The 20,496-nt window shown below is 45.3% G+C and overlaps 1 protein-coding gene across 2 annotated transcripts in view; it reads right to left on the reverse strand.

Annotated features, from left to right (window-relative positions):
- The window catches only part of LOC149360568 (uncharacterized), a 68,809-nt gene that overhangs the window by 38,582 nt on the left and 9,731 nt on the right, over positions 1 to 20,496 (reverse strand). The window contains exon 4 of one of the 2 annotated variants that reach the window (XM_089572399.1): positions 18,599 to 18,685. The exons of the other annotated variant lie outside the window; for it this stretch is intronic. Within the exon in view, the coding sequence (XP_089428525.1) occupies positions 18,599 to 18,685 (87 nt within the window). The remainder of the gene's footprint in view (positions 1 to 18,598; positions 18,686 to 20,496) is intronic. 2 annotated transcript variants of the gene reach the window in all.

A 20,496-nucleotide genomic window follows, 5' to 3' on the forward strand; every position in this document is an offset into this window, starting at 1 on the left:
AACCAGCATGCTCTCCCCAAGAAGAAATAAAGATACGGCTATGCCAAGCGATGACATGGCACAACGCGAGTTGGGACGCGAGACAAGGCCTTCTTAAGAAAAACAAAGGAGAACGTACACAAACTTTATGAGCGAAAAAAGTAATAAGGACAGTTACAACGCTCCCAACTGCGTGCCTTCCATATTGTATACGACTTCCATGACGATGGGGCTATAAACATGTTACTTAACGATATTTTTCACCTTACTTTCGGTGCAACGTATAAAGTGAACTGAACGAAGAAAAAAAGAGACAAGAACAAAAAGTTTGTTAGTTAGGCAATAGAAACAAGGTACATTCTGATTAGTATACTACCGAGAGGGCAAAGATTCAATTCCTTCGTGAGAGTTCGTTTCGAGAAACGATATTTTCTGGCCACTGAGAGTAAGCGCAGCCACCTTGACAGAGTTGTTTTGGAACTTATTCGCTTAAGCGGAGTGCCCCTCTTGTTTTATACTACATCTCCGAAAACAGAACCCGCCATAAATCCTCAGACGACCACTGCAAACTCTCTTCGCCTTGTACTGATCATCAAAATGGTCGCTGACCGAATGACCGGTGATATCGATATAGAGGGAGTGACAACGCATTTGATGCCGGTAGGAAATTCCTCGAAAACATGCTTTCGCCGAGGTATCCTCCATTAGAAAGGTTTGTGGAGAAGCTGACGGATGGACGGAGAAGAGTGGCGCCTGGGTCTGGTGACTGAGGGTCTCGACGACGGATGTCCTGGTCTGGTGGCCCGGACGTTTGCGGCTGAGGCCCAAGCCCAAAACTCGGGGAGCCAGCAGAACTCGTCCACGTCCGACGCCGACCGCGCTCTTCTCTTCCCTCACACGTAATCTTCTTCCATCCGCTCCGCCGTACGTCTCCGCACGCGCTACTCGGGCTTTTTCGTCTTCGGCCCCACAACCGACGCTGGGTGGCGCTATCTCCTTACAAGGTTAGATCATGCTAGAAAAACAACATAAATGTGTCTTTCTTCGCAACAGATTTTCTCCAATGTTGCACCGTGATCTTCAACTGCCTGCTTTTGCGCAGGTGTGTTACATTGAGAATGCACGATGCATACGTTACGCTGATCGTTTTTTGCGGCTCCTTTTACGCCTCCACTGCCATGAGCGTGGTTTTGCTTTTACCTCTGTGCACTCTGATTTAGCACACTGCTTTAGTAGCCTACTTTTGGGCGGAGATGTCGAAACTAGTCCTAGACCACATAGATCTAAGGCAATTTTATTTATTTAGTTTACTCTAAAGGCCTCCGGCATTACAGAGGAGAGTGGATGCTTCGAATGGAAACAATACAAAAAGAATAACACGAAGCAGACAAGTCAGCGATTTACATATACAATGCTGGCTAATGCGGTTCGAAAATAAGGAATGTCTTCAATGCTGGCACTCGATCCGGGAAGGTGGTTTCAGTAATTGGACGTTCGGAGAATAAAGGAGTCGCTGCACGGTCTTGTCCGGAATGGTGAAATCCCAAATTTGTGTGTATGGTCCAGACGAGATGAGACGTACGAAGAAGAAGGAATGTGTGTGGTACGAATCTTAGAAGTATGAAAAATTGGATGGAATAAGCAAATGCGCGAAAATTTCCGACGAGGAGCTAATGAAGGTAGGTTTAGCATGCGTTTCATTGATGATACACTAGCAGTGAGATAATAGTTATGCAGATTGGAACGAACGGAGTTGTTTTTGACAAGCTCCACCGCATAGGTTAGGTCAGTACAACTGGGGTCTCAAATGGATGCAGCGTATTGTAGTTTTCTACGGATGAGTGCCTTACACAGGAGGACTTTATGTGAGCTTGGGGCAGAAGAAACATTACGCCAAAGATAACCAAGCATGTGATTAGCATAGTTGATTATGGGGTTAATGTGAAGGGAGCAACTATAATCAGAAGAGATTTCGATGCCGAGATAGACAGGAACTGACAGATTTGAGAGCCTTGCTACTTAGGTAATAGAGGTTTGGACTGGAAGATTTTCTCGAGACACGTAAGGCTTTACATTTAGATGTATTAAGATCCATTTTGCGCAAATCCCGCCAGTTAGCAACCGCATCCATATGATGTTGCAAAGCGTTAGTATCATCCGAACTGTTAATTTCACGAAAGCCAACTCAACCATCCGCGAATAAATGGATGTTGTCAGAAGCACAGTCTGGAAGATCATTAATGTATATTAAAAACAGCAAAGGACATAACACAGATCTCTGAGGCACGCCAGAGTCAACGGAACGTAAAGATTTGATTGTTAGCTGATACAAACTGGTAACGGTTTGAAAGAAATTGTTCAAGCCAAAATAGGAGATTAGATTCGAGATTTAGTTTCGCTGGTTTGAAGTGGAGGATTCGATGACTAACTTTTTGAAAAGCTTTCTTGAAATCAAGAAATAGGTAGCCAACTATTGAACCTTTATCAATGATGATATGTAGATTGTGAGGTATGGGGCTGGTTGTGTTTCAGATGAAAGACATTTCCGGAAACCGTGCAGAGCGTTGCTGAAGAAAGAGTGAGTTTCCAGACAGAAAGTTAGTGATATGGGAGTACAGGATGTATTCTAGTAATGTGCAGGGGATACTCGTTAATGGAACTGGATGGTAGTTGAGAGGTGAATTTTTGCTACCTGCTTTCTGAACCGGAACCACCTTCACGACTTTCCAGTCGGCAGGAAGAGTGCAGGAGTCGATGGAGTGGTGAAAAATGCTGCCAGACATCAGTGATGGGTAGGCTCAGGCGTTTTTCAAGAATTTGCTGTTAATTAGGTCTGGGCCGTGGCTAGATGATGTTTTGTGGTTGTAAATTAACTTTATGATACCACTAGGATCAATGCAGACAGTATCATCATCGGGTACGCGTATGACTATGAGGGTGGTAATGCAGCAATAGGACAAAGAACAAAGTTATTACTGAAAGTTTTGCTTAAGACCTCAGGGCATTCTGCATCCGGTATAGGTTGACCGTCATGATCTATTAAGTGAATTGAGTCGACTTTTCTTGGGTGAATTGAGCGCTAGAGTTTTCGCGAATCATCAGTAAGCATGGAGGGGAAGGTGTTGCTAACAAAATTATTTTTGGCGTTATTAGTGCGGTTACATGCGCATCATTCGCTGCCGTATGAGCTCTCCACCGAGCGTCTGAAGAGGAGCGTGAAGCGTTACGAAACAAAAGTTTTTTTCTTGTTAAATAATCTTTTGAGGTGAAGGTTATACCATGGTGTGTTAGCGTTGCAAAAAATGGTTGGCAGAGGAATGTGCTTGTCGGTTACTTGTTGCATTTTGGTGCTGGAGATGTGCCATTTATTGTCTACGGACCCGTTTTCGAAAGCATACAGCAAGACGCAGAGGAATAGAGACAGCTCGTTGTTAATTATCTCGAAATTAGCTTGGTGGTAGTCCCTGATAACTTTTTATTTATCCTGTTATTTTCAAGGGGTGGGGCAAATATTTCAAAATGAATAGCTAAATGGTCACTTATTCCGGCCATGTATCCCATGCCCTGGGTAAGTGATAATATTCCAAAGTCAGATGAAAGCCAAAGGAGGGTCCAGTGATCATTCAGCTCTTACTTGCTCGGAAACTGCTGAATATCGCAGCAGCTATAGCAATGCCGTGGTTACGCTCTCTGTAGCCGATATGTTTACAGAATTGCTCGCTAGCCAGAAAAAGATCGCAGATGGCATTGCTGAAATTAGGTCCTTTCATGTGTCAGTGATTCAGCGTTTGGAGGCCATGGAATCATGTATCACTGCACTCGAATCAACTTCCGTGGAACCCGGCAATTCTAATCCACACTACTCCGTTCTAAAGCGACGAGCATATGTCTTTCACTGATGTCGTAATTCATAATCATAATTCATAAGAAACGAGACGTCAAGGACTTGAAGAATTACAGACCAATCAGCTTATTGTCCGTTGCCTACAAGGTATTTACTAAGGTAATCGCTAATAGAGTCAGGACAACCTTCGACTTTAGTCAACCAAATGATCAGGCAGGCTTTCGTAAAGGATACTCGAAAATAGACCACATTCATACTATCAATCAGGTGATAGAGAAATGCGCAAAATATAACCAACCCCTATATATAGCCTTCATTGATTACGAGAAAGCATTTGACTCAGTGGAAACCTCAGCTGTCATGCAGGCATTGAGGAATCAGGGTGTAGAAGCCTGTTATGTAAAAATATTGGAAGATATTTATAACAATTGCACAGGTACTATAGTTCTCCACAAAGTCAGCAATAAAATTTCAATACGGAAAGGTGTCAGGCAGGGAGACACGAACTCGGCAATGCTCTTCACTGCCTGCTTACAGGAGGTATTCCGGGGACTGGAATGGGAACAGTTGGGAATAAGAGTTGAGAATGCCTGAGTAATTTGCGATTCGCTGATGACATTGCCTTGCTAAGCCACTCAGGACAAGAACTGCAAAGCATGATCAATCAGTTAGACAGGCAGAGCAGAACGGTGGGGTTAAGAATTAACATGCAGAAAACCAAAGTAATGTTCAACAGCCTAGCAAGGGAACAGCAGTTCGCAATTGGTAGCGAGGTGCTGGAAGTAGTAAGAGAATATGTCTACTTAGGGCAGGTAGTGACAGCAGATCCGGATCATGAGAGGGAAATAACTAGAAGAATAAGAATGGGGTGGAGAGCATATGGCAGGTTCACTCAGATCATGAATGGTAGCTTACCAATATCCCTGAAGAGAAAAGTATACAACAGCTGTATCCTACCGGTACTCACCTATGGGGCAGAAACGTGGAATCTAACAAAGAGGGTTCAGCTTAAGTTAAGAACAACGCAGCGAGCTATGGAAAGGAAAATGATATGTGTAACGTTAAGAGATCGGAAGAGGGCGGAGTGGGTGAGGGAACAAATGCGGGTTAATGACATCTTAGTTGAAATCAAGAGGAAGAAATGGGCTTGGGCAGGGCATGTAATGCGAAGGCAAGATAACCGCTGGTCCTTAAGGGTAACGGAGTGGATTCCAAGAGAAAGCAAACGTAGCAGGGGACGGCAGAAAGTTAGGTGGGAGGATGAGATTAAGAAGTTTGCGGGGATACAGTGGCGGCAACTGACAAAGGACAGGGTTAATACGAGAGACATGGGAGAGGCCTTTGCCCTGCAGTGGGTGTAGTCAGGCTGATGATGATGATGATGATGTCGTAAATAGCCTTACTTTAAACAACGACAGCCTGGAGAACCTTTCCTGTAGAAATATTCTCATTCTGCAAGGCCCAGCGGGACAGTTGGCGAGAGGAGCGATATCCTGATTTCAACCCGAGACAAATCTAATCTCAGGGAAATTGAAGATTGACTGCCTTGAGATTCAAAGGTGCCACATGTTAGATAGATATAGGCGTACCGCTCCTGACGCTGTCATTCTTAAGTTACCGCATTTTCACGCATAATTAAAGTCCTAAAATGTGTTTCAGAACAAGAATTCGAAATTCGCTTCAAGAAGGAATGCTCAGCTCGTGTCCATTTTGTGCGTATAGAAAATTGTGGGACGCTTCCATTCTTCCAAGGAAAATGGCGCCAAAGTTATTATGCGTTTTGCCCACATTTTGATTGCTAAGGTACGTTACGACTGGTGCCGCAGAACGGAATGGTGCAAAGTTACACCAGGCCGCAATCCCCAAATGACCAGCCGCTGAGGGTCTCCTCTTGACTTCGCCGTGGACTGCCTGCTAACGTTAGTAAGTTAAGGATTATGAACATTACCGCTAGAAACCTTGTGAATAAGTTTCCAAGCCTGTTTTCGCTCATTTCCTCGCATTCCGACACATCGTTGGCGTCATTGAAACGTGGCTGCACAACACTATATTGGACGCCGACATGACCCCGCCAGATTTCAACATGTTCGGGCAGACCGGCATTTTGGCAAAGATCTACTTAACTTTTTTTTTATCTCCCACTTAACTTTTTTCGTTTTTCCTGGCCCACCCGATATCGAATTAGTATGGTGCAGGGTGAAGTTAGAAAAAAAAGGCGATAATAATGGGCGTAGTATAACGTCCTTCTGGTTCTTCCTTTAATCAATTGTATAGCCTCAGTGACTTTATGCAATAGCGGAAACTTACTGCATAGAATCTTATCCTGCTGGGAGATTTCGACGCACCCGGTATTAACTGCCCAAAGATAACCGTTAGCGTGCTTGAGGTAGTGTTGTCTAGTTAGTTGTAGGGCATATCTCGATCCTTTGGATTAAATCAAGTCATTAATCATTGCACTCGTAGTAATGAAATTTTAGATTTGGTCTTTATCAGGGTTTCCCTGCTTGAAAATTGTTGATTGGGAAGTTACTAACGATTTATCTGACCACAAAGCAGTTATCTGAATTCCTTGTTCGCCTCGGAAAACACAAGAAGTTTATGGTACGTTTCGCGATTTTTCACGCGTTGACGATTTTCCATTACCTATGCACTATGTGACGCGTGTAAAAGATTTGAAAAAAAAAATAAGCGTCTCCAATGATGTCAGTGTTTTATCACTTTCTTCGAAAACAGTCCACGAATGCGCACAGAGTCATGTACCAATAATAACGAAAAAAAGAAAGTCAATCTACCATTGATTACGACGGAATTGCTAGAACTGACGCGACGCATCAACAGGCTCCGCCGGTCGAAGCGTTCTGGTGACCCTTTGAAGGCGGCTAACCTTGATGACGTGAAGTAGGAACTGCGGCTGAAGACGAAGTCTTCAAAAGACTTCCATTTTCGTCTCACACTGCAGAACTTAATGTAACCCTGTAACACTGTAACCCTCTCAAATTTTGTAAATCAATTTATAAATCAATGAGAGGTCACTGGCGTCGTTAGGTAAGGTGCCTTCACCTAACTGGGAGGGATGTCGCCACACGGTGCCCACGGAGAGCGATGTCCGAAAGCGCAGTGTTCCGGCATACGCAGCTCTTGGCTTGGCTTGTACTCACCCCCTAGAGACAACATATCGCCTTGCCCAGTGATGTGTTTCTAGCGGAAAGACACTGGGTCCCGAAATTGTCGCACAGCTGAGAAAGTGGTTGCGGACGAATCTGTGGGTGAGCTGGAACTGAACTGCTAGTCGCATCTACTCTCAGGCATCTGTCACTAAACAACCGGTCTTCTATCAGCGCATAGATGTGGCCTCTATGGAAGGCTGCCGGAACTGCAGGTCCGGATTCGTTTCACTGCTAGCATTCAGTTCGAGGGGTGCCCACGATGCATTGGTCGGTGCAATACCATCGCGTTCGCCACACGTAATGCAATGAATGATGGTTGTGTCTCTGATAGAAGCTATAATAAACGAAATAACGTCTGAATATCGAATCTTTTCCCTCTTCTGCAAAACACAAATTCAAGCACCAGAATCTTCCGCGGCACGTTGAAGTGTGCTGCAAAAAAGTTCACAAGGACTACCTATTTCTTAGTATTGAAGTATACTTCTGACGATGTTAATTGCATATTTAACAGAACAAACTTTCAATCAATAGTCAGCAATAAAATATCATGGCCTGGAATTTGAGTTTTAGCACCAGATTGTCTACCGCAGCTTGAACTGCGCTGTCAATATGTTTATGCTGACTGCCCATTTGTTCGACTTGAATTATACTTTGAATTAATTAATTGGTTATTTGCGGAAGTGCACTTTTAATGTATAGAAACTTAGTATATTCTCATGTATAATTTTTACTGCATTTGAAATGTGCTCGAAGCATGCTTTACATGTGTTCCAGGAATTTTAATAGTAGCTTTTGAATACCGAGATAGAAATTTCAGGACCGTATTTTATGCGCATCAGTAGTGCCTTAATGAATGCAGTATATCTTCAAAATTCAATATAAATTTCTCAATTTCTCAATTCAAGTTTATTTGCATCTATACATGTACAGATGACGGGAGTGCAGACAAAAAGCCAAACGAACTTGGCTTGACGGGGTCTGTACCCCCTACAGAAATGACACTATGCACAATAAAGAGAACACAAAGATACAGTAATGGATAAACGAAAAAAAAAACAAACATTAGTGAACATTCTATAACAGAAATACATACGAGTAAAAAAATCAATGATAGAATGATGCAAGGAATTGAATTACACAAAGCGTATAGTATAAAATGATGCAAATAAAACAGCTTTTCTTTTTCAATCAATAAATCATTCATTTTATTTCCTTAGAAAAGGAGGAGTACGGGACTAAAAGCTCGAACAGCTTGACGAGGTCCCGACTCCTTGTTAGTTGGCATGACAGCAGGATGACGGCCAGTCTTACACAAAAAAATGAAAAAATATCAGAAAGCAACGGGTAATACAGAATGAAACAAGACGGCAATCAATACCACGCTGTATACTTCAAACTGATTAATTTTTGCAAATGCGGCGATTCTTCCTCAGCGGACAGCATCCACTGCGACGAGGTTTAACGCAGCGCGTAGGACTCGCAAGGTAGGGCACAAACACATGCTTTACTCATACCCTGGGGCCAAATTTTCAATATCATGTCTTATTTTATTTAAATTTGGACTATGTATTCTCTTGGTTCTGTGACTACACCATCTAGGAAATTTCGCTATCATCTGTAGATCTTCGTTGCCCTGAAAAAATACAACTCATCCTCGGTTAGTGTCACATGCGAGTGCAGTGTAAAATAGACCATCCACTGTTTTTATGGTCTCTGCCCCCAGTTCAGTGGGTATCGCTATGCCCTGATCTAGAACGCCTTAGCCTTCATGGCCTGTCCGAGAATGCAGTGATCGGACGGCGGCCGCAAGGGTCGTCAGCCATAAAGATATACCATAACATACGTTTTTTCCGGTGTCTTAGAGTATCGTTCTGGCAAAAAAGGTTCGTGGCTCCCCCTCTGGCAACTCCTTAAAGTCTGTGTTTTGTTGTTTCATCCTGTGCTGTCTTTCCATCTTAAATAACCTCACCTATTGCCCCCACTGCAGAATTGCCCAATGGAACAGAGTTCTGGTTAGCCTGCCAACCTTCTTTCTTGTTTTCTGTCTGAATTTCCTCGCTGCTCCAAAATGACTTGCGGCATAGTTTAATGCTTAGTGCTGGCCTACCTGCTTTGCAGGTGCGTGTGGTGAATGGCAGCGCATGTTGGCAGCGGCCGTAAATGTTTTCGCATTGGTCGCCAATATTTTCAGCCATGCAAAGCCATTTAAGTATAGCGACTGAAGAAAACTGGAACAAGAAACACAGGGCGCGTATAATAAAGAATTTTCTTTTAACCCAAAATACCTACTGCGTTATGGTCTAATATATAAACAATGAGATTTTAACCCAACGTTATTATTCACGTGCTACCGATACCAAGGCGAATCAGAGTAATCTGTCGCAACCGTCTCTGCCACTTCCGGTAGTTTTGAGCAAGAGCTGTTCGAGTTAAGGCCATTATTCAACACAGAAGGCTAATACTTTTCGTTTAAATATTGTCGCCGTTGGAGTTATCCGCTTAGAGAATGCATTGCAGTGGCCCTTACCCGCCAAAATGAATACGTTTCGCTGCCTGCAGCCCCTCCCGCGAAGAAGTAGACTAGCAGCCAAGCCATGCCTGGTGCACAGTGGGTCATCGCGAAGGGAGGTCGACCGCAACTGCCTTTGTCTGCCTTTATTCACTCGTTGTGGGCACAGGAAATGCGCACTACCAAGCGAGCACTCTCTCTTCCACGTGGAATTCCTGCGTAGGCAGATGATAACCCGAGAGCGGTAGAAGCGAACGAGTGCCAGCTAACTATTTTCTGTCCACTGTCTGACACATAGATGAAGTACTTACATTCCACCCTATGTTCGTCTGGTATAAACGCTTTTTTTTTCGAGCGTTTGTTTTTTTTAACGAGCTTAAGGCCCTTGAAATTCTGACAGTACAAGTGGCGTATGGAGCATGTACGCGCTTACTCTACCATAAGGATTTAGTTAACAAAACTCTGGTTGTGGTTGTTCACTTCAGCGGCGTGCTCTCTGCGGCCTGCAGAGGTTTATAAAAAGTCCTGCGTAGTTTTTTGCATCGCTGTTACCTTTCTCTACAGCCTTACTTTACATTTCACAGAACAAAATGCACCCTATTTGTGACTTAAAGTGCTGATAGTTCGCCATGTGGGAGAACTAAACACAGGCCCCACTTGTTGTCTATGTGCATTAGAAAAAGGTCCGTTATATGTTCTTCAGTGTGGACCAAAACACATAATTCTCGATTAGTGAAAAATTCGCAGCATAGAATTAATCACTGCACAAAAAGTACCTGGTTAATTCGTGTTTTTCCTCATGCGAACACGCCGTTATGTCACAGCAATACTTTGATTTGAGCTAGTTTGTTGTAGTATGACATGTTTACGCAAAAGGCGTACTGGCGCTAAAAAAACGGAGACAAAAGACACAACAAGACAGGACTGGCGCCAACTTCCAACTGAGTTTCTTCGCAGAAAAAACCACTTAATAACCAGAATGCATGCAAAAAGATAAAGACAAATCAGATACAAGGGGTGATTTAATAAAGACACACGTGCCAAACGGACCAAAGTAATGATTATAACGCTGACAAAAACCCACTAAGAAACCTAATCTCTTCATTTGACAGCGACACAGATAGGTTTCTTATGCAGATATCGCCCCTCTGCTTGATGTAATAGGCTTCTATTCTCTTACACTCTAATCTGTCCATTGGCCTTGCAATGAATTTGGTGTTCTCAAAATCGGGACGGCACTTGCAGCTTTTGCAGTGAGTGGCCATGTGGCTGCCATAGCCATTTTTTACAGCAATCTTGTGCTGCCTCACTCTTTCATTGTAGCACTGACCTGTCTGGCCGATATATTCCTTACCGCAGCTTAGAGGAACAACGTACACAACATCAGCCGTGCATTCAGCCGTTATGTCACCTGTGTGAAATCCTGGAAACGAGCCGTCTTAGAAGGAAGAGTTAAACCATACGGCGCCTGAGCGGAAGAAAGCGGTACGAATGATTTGCATGAACTGTACCCTCTTTGCAAAAAGTAACCGAGCCCTCGTGCCGGCAACGGTCCAGCATCGGCGCTGCTACCTTGGACTCTGGCCGCTGCTCCCCGGCTGCGAGTGCAAGCTGGCTAACCTAAGCATCATCCCTTGCTCAGTGCGACAGAAATGCAGAGGCGCGAAACTGCTAGCCGCACGTACTACCTGCTTACTACCTGTGTACTAGCCCAAAGGTCTGTACTTGTTATCATCCAAGAAAGGAGGTTGAGAGATACGGCTTACGTCACCCAGTTTGCCGTCGCAAACGGGGAGCATCGCCGGGAACTGCAGCGCGGCCGATTTGCTCAGAGTCCACTGTCGCGGTCATCGCGACTGCTTGGTTAATTTGCGCGAAGACTGTACACTCCTTGCAAACCTTATGTCGATTTCTAATTGAACGTTTCCCTGACACAGCTATACAGGCATGCGCTTGTGCTTTCTCTTTATGGAATTAACACTCGGCTGTTGGCCCGAAAGACGCGGGTTCGATCCTGGCTGCGGCGGCTGAATTTCGATGGAGGTGAAATTCTAGAGGCCCGTGTATTGTGCGATGTCAGTGCACGTTAAAAATCCCAGGTGGACAAAATTTCTGGACGCCTTCACTACGGCGTCCCTCATAGCCTGAGTCGCTTTGGGACGTTAAACGCCAAAAATCTTTCAATAAAATCTTTCAAATCTTTATGGAATTGATACTACTTCGGATACGAACTGCCCAGGCGAATCGTGACTCCGACTACGATCGACAATGCAGAATTTTTGCGGAACATCAAGTGCAGACACTCACACCTACGCGTGAGTGCCTTAGAGTGCCTTAGAGAATTTTAGCCTTGAATCAGCACGAAAGTTGAAGTGATACGGACATGTAGAAAGAAATTCAGAAGAGAGCTACTGTATTTTGAAAGGATTTCTTACGACGATTTTTATGGGGGATTTATCTCAATTAACAAACATGTATCGTTGTATATCTTTTCGTGACACAGCTTATGCAGACAAATCTTGGCGGAGCCAGCGCTGAGCTTCTGGGCGCTGCCAGCACCTGCTAGTGACCTCCACGTGCGCGTCATTCTGTGGCCCTGACATTAGAAGAAAAGAGGCGGAGACGACCACCGTTTTGTATATACCTTTAGTGACAGAGCCTCAAGCCAAGTTATCGGTGCGTGATGACGTCTTTAGTCTCAGAATCCATTGGAAGCGTTGTATCACTCACGTGGAGAATGTCAGTAATCAATACCAACCAGGCAAGCCGTAGATGTCCCAGGAACTCTGACGTCAACATTATGAGAATCAACGAAAACTGTTCTTTTATTCCCGTGATATACTTATTATCGTGTTACTCAATTAACAGTAGTGGCGCTAAACGGACAAAGGAGGCAGTCATACCTTCGCTACAAAATTATCGGCACGCGGTCACGCAAGGGAATCCCGTGAAGTACCTGCAACTATAACGGAACATGCGTGCTCTACCCGTTTCTATCAATATTCGGTCACTGGATCGCTAGGCGACGCTTCATTTGAGTTGTTTTTAAGCTCGCATCCCGTAAGCTTTTTCGGGCCCCTGCTGAAGGTCTATTCTTGTGCTTAATTCACTTTGCATGCGGTCTGCAACGGCACTAAATCTATCATCACAGTTCCATAGACATATAAATGGCTATGAAAAAAGAGCACTTGGTTTATGAGCTCAGCGTACGAATATTTGTCGTAAACTAGTAGGTCAATGTTAAAGGCAGCCTTCTCCAACAGGTTCTCCACATAGTTTCAGCAATTAAAAAATGCACCGGACCATATAAATCTCATATCGCTTTTAAGTGTATCATTGCCAATTCGGGCTCTTAAAGGCTCGCTCAAAGACGTGAAAGAGCGAGAAAAAACTACTTCGAGCAGGAAAATCTTAATTGTTCTGTTCGCTTGAACCAACTGCTAAGGATTTATTGCAGGAGGCTATAGTTATGTCGATAATACTGCCGTGGCATATGCGCCACGGTGCAAGCAAGCATGAAAATTCTTTCTTAAACACACGAAGAATCAAGTGACTGCTACCAATGTGTCTTATATTTATTTGAAGAATCTCTCGTTTTAGGGAGAGCTATATTAACGTCAAACTCTACGAAATTATCTTGAAGGCGATGGAACGAATGAAAATGTCTGATGACTCATTGTTTTGAGCACACGCCTGCTCACTGAGTGAAAACATGACGACCGCACCGGAATTCTCCAGCTGTCAGGTGAGACATGACGGCTTATAAGCCTGGGACGCCTTTACGAACATGTGGATGGGTAAAAACGCTAGTTGGTATACGCCTGTCGCTTCAAGGACTAGTGCGGGAAAGCTATTTGTGCGGCCGAATTGTATTTCTAAAGGTTGGGGGTCAAGTGGTTTGCGTAGCTTTTTAACTGCGGAATTTGCATAAGAGGCAAAGTAAGGTAAGGGAAAGAGAGCCAGGAGCCAGCACACCAAGCTAACATACTGGAGGTAAAAATGTTGCTTATTCCGTACCCTCATCGTGGCGAAAAATTTTTTACGTTGAGCCCTATATTCCACTTTGAAGGCACAACTGTATATCTCAGTTATACTAATTCCCAAGCACGTCCTTCTCATGATAGCTTTAGTATTACATCCGTTATCAGTTATTCTCCGGATCCTTAACATGATCTTAACCTCTTTTATAGAACTGGCATAAAAGATATCCAAAAGGGGCTACTAACTAGTTGGGAGCTTAAACAGATGTTTTCGTTAAGACTGATATTGAAGGAAAGTTCTGGATGAGCTAGTCCAAACGCCTGTTAGCGATAATTTCTGTTCTTCTAACACTTTGATTTGTTGTTTATTTTTCTGTTCCAAACCGTGCAGCATCTTCAAATATGAATCCATGACCAATCTTGCTATCGCTTCAGTGCCGAAGTTAATAGCTGGGAGTCTTCCTGCGAGCGCGTCATTAGAGGACTGAGACAGTGTAGTGCCTCTTGCCTCTTTTCCTGGTATAGCAAGCATCGAACTGAGTCTTGTAAGTTTATTTGTACATACATACTATCGGTCCAACCTGGACTAAGTTTTTCTTGTTTGAAAATTCAAGTATTGAGGTTTCTACCAATACAAAATTGATTTGGTCAAATGTTTAGGGGAATCCCTCAAGGTGGAGTAGATTTGTAATAAGGCAGTAATTACTCATCGACATCCACCTGAGCGCAGCCATACGGCTACAAAGGAAAGCTATACAGCTTTCTCAGAAACTTCGCAGTTAAAGAAAAATGAGTAATTACTGCCTTATTACAAATCTACTCCACCTTGGGGGATTCCCCTAAACATTTGACCAACACTGTTCCCACTTCGAGTTATTGATCAATTCCCTCTCGCCCTTGCATAAGCTTGCCGTCCCGGTTAGCTCAGTTCGTAGAGCGACTACTCCGGTGAAGCGGTGGTCCCGGGTTCGTACCCCGGACCAGGACGAATTTTTCTTTAACTGCGAAGTTTCTGAGAAAGCTGTATAGCTTTCCTTACCCGCATGGCTGAGCTTAGGTGGATGTCAATGAGTAATTACTGCCTTATTACAAAATTGATTTGATGTCGTGATTTAAATATTGATTATTCTTAGTAAAATGAACATTTTTCTATAATATTAGGACGGCGATATACAACAGCTGGAATGAAGAAGATGGCTCAGCACCACCACCAACGACGACGAAGCGCTAGCGCCGCCCGTGGAAGGCTCGTGCTGGAGAACTGCCGCTTGTGTGCCGGGCTCTCGCCTCGCTCGTTCTTAGACGACTTGCGCCCGGGTCTTCGTCGCCAGCGGTTCAACGTGCCGATAAACCACCCTACATTTGGTGGAGGTTGCTGCGTTCACCGTTCCCCATTGCCGTGGACCTTCGCAGTCGAACCATCCCGATGTCCAAGACCAGTCAACAGCCCGCCCCCCCGCCGCAGCCAGTCATCTGCTCCGGTGCCGTCCGGCAGCGCGACCCCGCTGTTTTCAGCGGCCACAGCGACCAGGATGTGGAAGATTGGCTGGAATCATACGAACGGGTGAGCCGCCATAACAACTGGGATGACAGCGTCAAACTGACAACTGTTATATTCTACCTGAGCGACGTAGCGAACCTGTGGTTCCGAAACCACGAGGCCGACATTCCCACCTGGGCCGTTCTAAAGAGCACACTTGCGGAGGTTTTCGGCCGTCCCGCCGTGCGGAACCTGCGCGCTGAGCAAAGCCTGCGTGTCCGAGCTCAGCACACGGACGAGACTTTCACGAGCTACATCGAAAATGTAGTTGACCTCTGCAAGTGTGTCGATCCGGCTATGTCTGAGGCTGACAAGATTAAGCACGTCATGAAAGGCATCGACGACGACGCTTTTCAGATGTGCGCCGCCGCGGTGGCTAAGTGGTTATTGTGCTCGGCTGCTGACCCGAAATATGCGGGTTCGATCCCGGTCGCGGCGGTTGAATTTCTTTGGAGGAGAAATTCTAGAGGCCCGTGTACTGTGCGATGTCAGTGCATGTTAAAGAACCCCAGGTGGTCGAAATTTCCGGAGCCCTTCACTACGGCGTCTCTCATAGCCTTAGTACCTTTGGGACGTTAAACCCCATAAACCAAACCAAACCAACCTTTTCAGATGTTGTTGGCGAAGAGCCCCACCACCGTCGCCTCGGCTTATACCCTGTGCCAAAGTTTTGACGAGTTGCGCAAGCAACGTCTTTGCGCTCGTCGCCCTCCCCCGCCTGCCGACTCCATCTCCGGCATGGGAATCAACCACGACTTACTCGACACCATCAAAGACTTCGTTGCGGGAGGAGGTCGCCCGGCAGCTCTCGCTCATATCTAACCCACACCCGTCACCGCCCGTCCTGAGTCCTGAGATCCGTGATGCCATCACGCAGGAGGTCGCCGATGCACTTCCTAGTCTTCGGCAACCGGCACCCTTGGCTCCCCAGGCCGGTCTTGTCCCGATCCAGCCCACCCCAGTTGCCGCCCCGTTAAGCTACGACCCTCCAGTAAGCGTGCCGCCTGCACCCGCACCCGCCCAAAATCCAGCGTCCAAAATACGTGGCTTATGATACTCAGCGAAAAAGCTAGTTCCTCAGCAGCACTAAAGGCGCTATCTACTCTTTCAACGTACACAATATCTTTAACATACCGGCATGCACCATCACCCCAAACCGTTACTAAAGAAGTAAAAAAAGGCAGCTTTGAAGGAAGAACGCGCCAGACGCAATATACCCTGGTAGATAACAAACACTAGTGATTCTTGATGCTCCTTAGTAGATATCGTCAAAATATCATCCGGGTTTGACTTGGGAGTGAAATAAATTACCTTTTTGTTCACTCCTTTTGGCGGCGAAACCAAGCGCTTAGTTATTGCAATTTCAGCTTGATAATATCACCTAGCTTTTCAATTCTGATAGCTCCAGAGCTTAGTGCTAATCGCGAATATTTTCCAATTTCTGATCCTTGCAAAAAGCTACATTTTTTGCTTCTTCATTTGTTTACCTGACAAACACATGTTTTTTCTTATATTGCTGTTGTCCACAGTGATTGCTTCCTTTCGGTGTTAACGAGGGAAAAAAACGAACCAGCAATGCTTTACGTGGGCAGGCCCACCCCCTTTTTGAGGAACCACAGATGGGAAGAGAAGCATCGGATAAAGGCGGCATATTTATGCTGCCTGCGGCGGAACTTCTCTCAGACGTAACCATGCGCTGGCTGTGTTAGAAACAAAGAATACATTCAAGCCATTTTATTACCAAAAGAAAGGCCACTTTACATGAGGAATGAAGAAGGCTTGTGCATTCCAATAAGTTGAACTGACGTGTATGCATTCGTGGAGTTCATTTATTGATGTGCTCGGTGAACTTTACCATGCAGCATTGACCAAGACTTCAGGTACAACATTCTTGATCATGAATGCAATGTACCTGAATTGCGCAGTAACGGCGTACACTAAAAGTCGCAGAGATCCTTGCTGTAGAGAGGAAACCCATCACCGCAGACGTTCGCAAAGCCTTCGTCGCAACGCGGAGGAACATCGTCCACGAATTCCGCACCAAGTGTCAATATGCAAACTGGAAAGGAATTATCAGCAGCTCAGAGTATTCAAATTGACCAAAAAAAGCTATGACCAAGAGAAGAATCGCCGCTTGCATTACATGTTTTGATAACTCGCGGTCCCCTGTATGAGATTAGGGAGTGGGGGAGCATTCGTGCAGTGTGGTATTCTAGCATTCTTATGCTGCTGCAAGGCAGGTGGCTAATCCCTGCCTCACATTACATGACTGCGGTGGAAGAGATCCTCAGCCTGTTTACCACATGTGGAATGTTTATGGATGTTGAATGGTTACTTTTAAACGATCACATAAGAATGCAAAGCACACCAACGTAAAATTCATTATCGACAGCTAGCTTGATGTGTACACTGCGTACTACTCCAACGCACGTTTGCTACATAGTACCTAGATCTGTTTTTAACTTTAAGGCAAGTACAAATGAGGTACACTGACGTGAAATCATTTCTTAATGTTCTTGAAGTCTGCTTTCTCGCGTAGGTGAGATAAGAAAAGACGTTGCCTGTAGTAGGGGGTCCCGTCGTCAGAAAATAATTCCTGGTTATATTGGATAGACCATCATTTCTGATGGTATCAGGCGCTTAACTTGAATGTCATTGCCGCCGCTATCGCCTCCGTTAGGTCAGCGTTTTCAAATCTGTAGATATCAAATTGCATCGGCCTGAATGGTACTCGCAGAGTCATGGTTCTTTACCACTTTAGGCCGACACCCACTTTTTCTTAGTCGCAGGGCTTTCTGTCCGAATGGGTTTCCCAACTCTTCCCGTCCTCCACTGCTGGAAAACGAGATTGTTAACCGCGTAAATGCTGACCCAACTGTGGCCGCTCTACATATGATGCCGTGCACTTTGAGCGTGCACTGCAGAACAGTGTTTTCGAGCAGTTGACGAACGCAATGATAACATGCGCTTAACTTGCACAATGACCCCAAGCAGACAATGCCGTTTGCGCTGTGCGATAATAAAAGTTCGAGATATTTTTCCATATTTGCGGTAGACGTTGCAGCTACGTTCATAAGTTAATTGTCTATTAAATTATTGAGTGCATAGGTGAAGGTCGTCAACGGAAAGCGTGAAGTTTTTCCTTGATTAATTTTAATAGGCCGCCGCGGTGGCTCAGTAGCTATGGTGCTCGGCTGCTGACCCAAAAGACGCGGGTTCGATCCCGGCCGCGGTGGCTGGAATTTCTTTGGAGGAGAAATTCTAGAGGCCCGTGTACTGTGCGATGTCAGTGCACGTTAAAGAACCCCAGGTGGACGAAATTTCCGGAGCCCTCCACTACGGCGTCTCTCATAGCCTTAGTCGCTTTGGGACGTTAAACCCCATAAACCAAACCAATTTTAATAGCGGTGTGAAGTGTTTGTGCATCAAGGTTCTGCTTAGAAGCCCTTGCTTAGCAGATGCACTTCGTAACCTGTACCACAGAAGCCCTGGAATGACAGCTGAAAGGCCCAGTTAAACAGTATCAAAGAACGTTATAAAGTTTTCAAGCTAGAATAAAGAAGCCACCCCAGCTCTTACGGTCTTTGTCAACACCATGCACAATGCCAACAAAGCAGGTCTCATAGTCCGTGTACCCTATCGTGACGGTCACTGGGTGGCTGTTGTCTGAAATGAAACACCGAAAAACATAAAAACCTCCTTTTGATGTCTTTCGTTAAAAATTTGCATCTGGGTGGCTGCAGGATATTAGATTTAGCTGTGAGATTTGCAGCGTCCTGATAAACAATGAGCGGCATGTGCACCAGCATTAAAAAAAAAAGAACGACCGCATGACGGAAGATAACGCAAGGAGCGTCTCTTAACCTCAGAATTAGAGCAGCGATTGTGGTGTCATGAGTTGCATGTGACACGATGCTGCGCATTAAATTGCTTGAGGTGCTCTGTCTTACTGATGTGGGTGTATTGGCGAAGATTGCAGACAGGAACATTCCCAAACCTGCATATCCTTAGCAAGATTTACCCGACGCAATATCGGGACACTTGCCCGTGGTGTGGCAGCAAACCATCGTTGTACCACATCACGTGGGAATGCAGTAAAAACGACAGCTTTCGCAAAGACCCGAGTGCAGAAAAGTGGGAGAGCTGGCTCTCCAGCGGCGATCTGGGTTGCCAACAAGGTCTGATCCAGCACGCCCAACGAGCAGCGAAGCTCAGCGGGGCCCTGGAATAGGGGCACCGACCCTGTGAGAAGAAGGAAGATGTACCTCTTCTTTCTCGTCTGCTACTAGCACCTTTCTAGAGGAATAAAAGTCTTTCCTACCTACCTACTGATGGGGGCTAGTTGGCCTTATACGGACAATCGCATGACACCATGTGCACGACGTGGCAGGAGGACTGACATAACAGAAGCGCTGACATGCAATTGCATGTGTATTTACGCCAAACCCTAGGTTGGTTTCACTGCCCTACCCTTTACCGCCAGCTACAGAAAGGCAGGAAAAATCCCGTAATCTTGCCTAAGACATGATAGGCGGAACTTAGCCCTGCTCATGAGTATCCGAGTCCGCAGGAGGCGCAGTGCAGCGGTGCTTGCGGCCAGGAAAGGGCTACTGACGCAGTGTTCTTGAAGAAAAAGAGGGGGATATGGAACTTCACCTGGTTTCACTTTTAACTTCTCCAGCTTACCCGATGGCTCAATGAAACCTGATGTTAAGTAAATAATATATTGTGGACGCACACGCAACGCATCAGACTGCGGCGGTGGCCGGATTTCCTGCGGCGCCCGAAAAGGCTGCTTTTGTTTTCACGGGCGGTGATTGAAAGCCTGCAGTGATGAAGTTTATTTTTTAAGGTAAATAGCATTGCAACGGCACTTAAGGCCTCTCCAGCTAGCATTATTCCGGCCGCTACGGGAGGAACTGGCGCTGACGTATGGATTGGCTGGACAATGGTATGCATGGCCTTCCCCGTACAAAGACATCTAACCTGCTATAGAGAGTTTTCTTTGCAGCTCATCAGGATGCCGGCTCACGCACGAAACGGCAGGCGTGCAGTCATGCGTGCAATCAAATCAGTGGCCATGCTGCGTGAAATTGCCTCTGCGACCTTTGCGCACCTAATTGACGCGAAAACTTTACATGGCGCATCGACAATGAAACGCAACGTCCACAGAAAGTGACATCTCAAAACACGCGTCACCAGGCTACAAAAAGTTTCTTCCGAAGATGCGGGAAATTAAACCTAGAATTTACAGATTGCGTGGCGAGCCCGCATAATATAGGCCACGAACAGCGTTGATTCTTGTCGAGCAATTTCGCACCTAGTATATGCATAGCGTTACGTTTCTATGGTAATGAGCAGCTGCTGCATGAGAGCGTTCAGTAAAAAATAAAAATTTAAAATAAAATAAAAATGCACAAGAGTAGTCCTAAGTGGGGACGTAATTTCTTTTTATGCTCTCGATGAGGCACTGTTGC

The sequence above is a fragment of the Amblyomma mixtum genome, chromosome 2, assembly GCF_055824585.1.
Source record: "Amblyomma mixtum isolate Tamu chromosome 2, ASM5582458v1, whole genome shotgun sequence".
Taxonomy (NCBI): Eukaryota; Metazoa; Arthropoda; class Arachnida; order Ixodida; family Ixodidae; genus Amblyomma; species Amblyomma mixtum.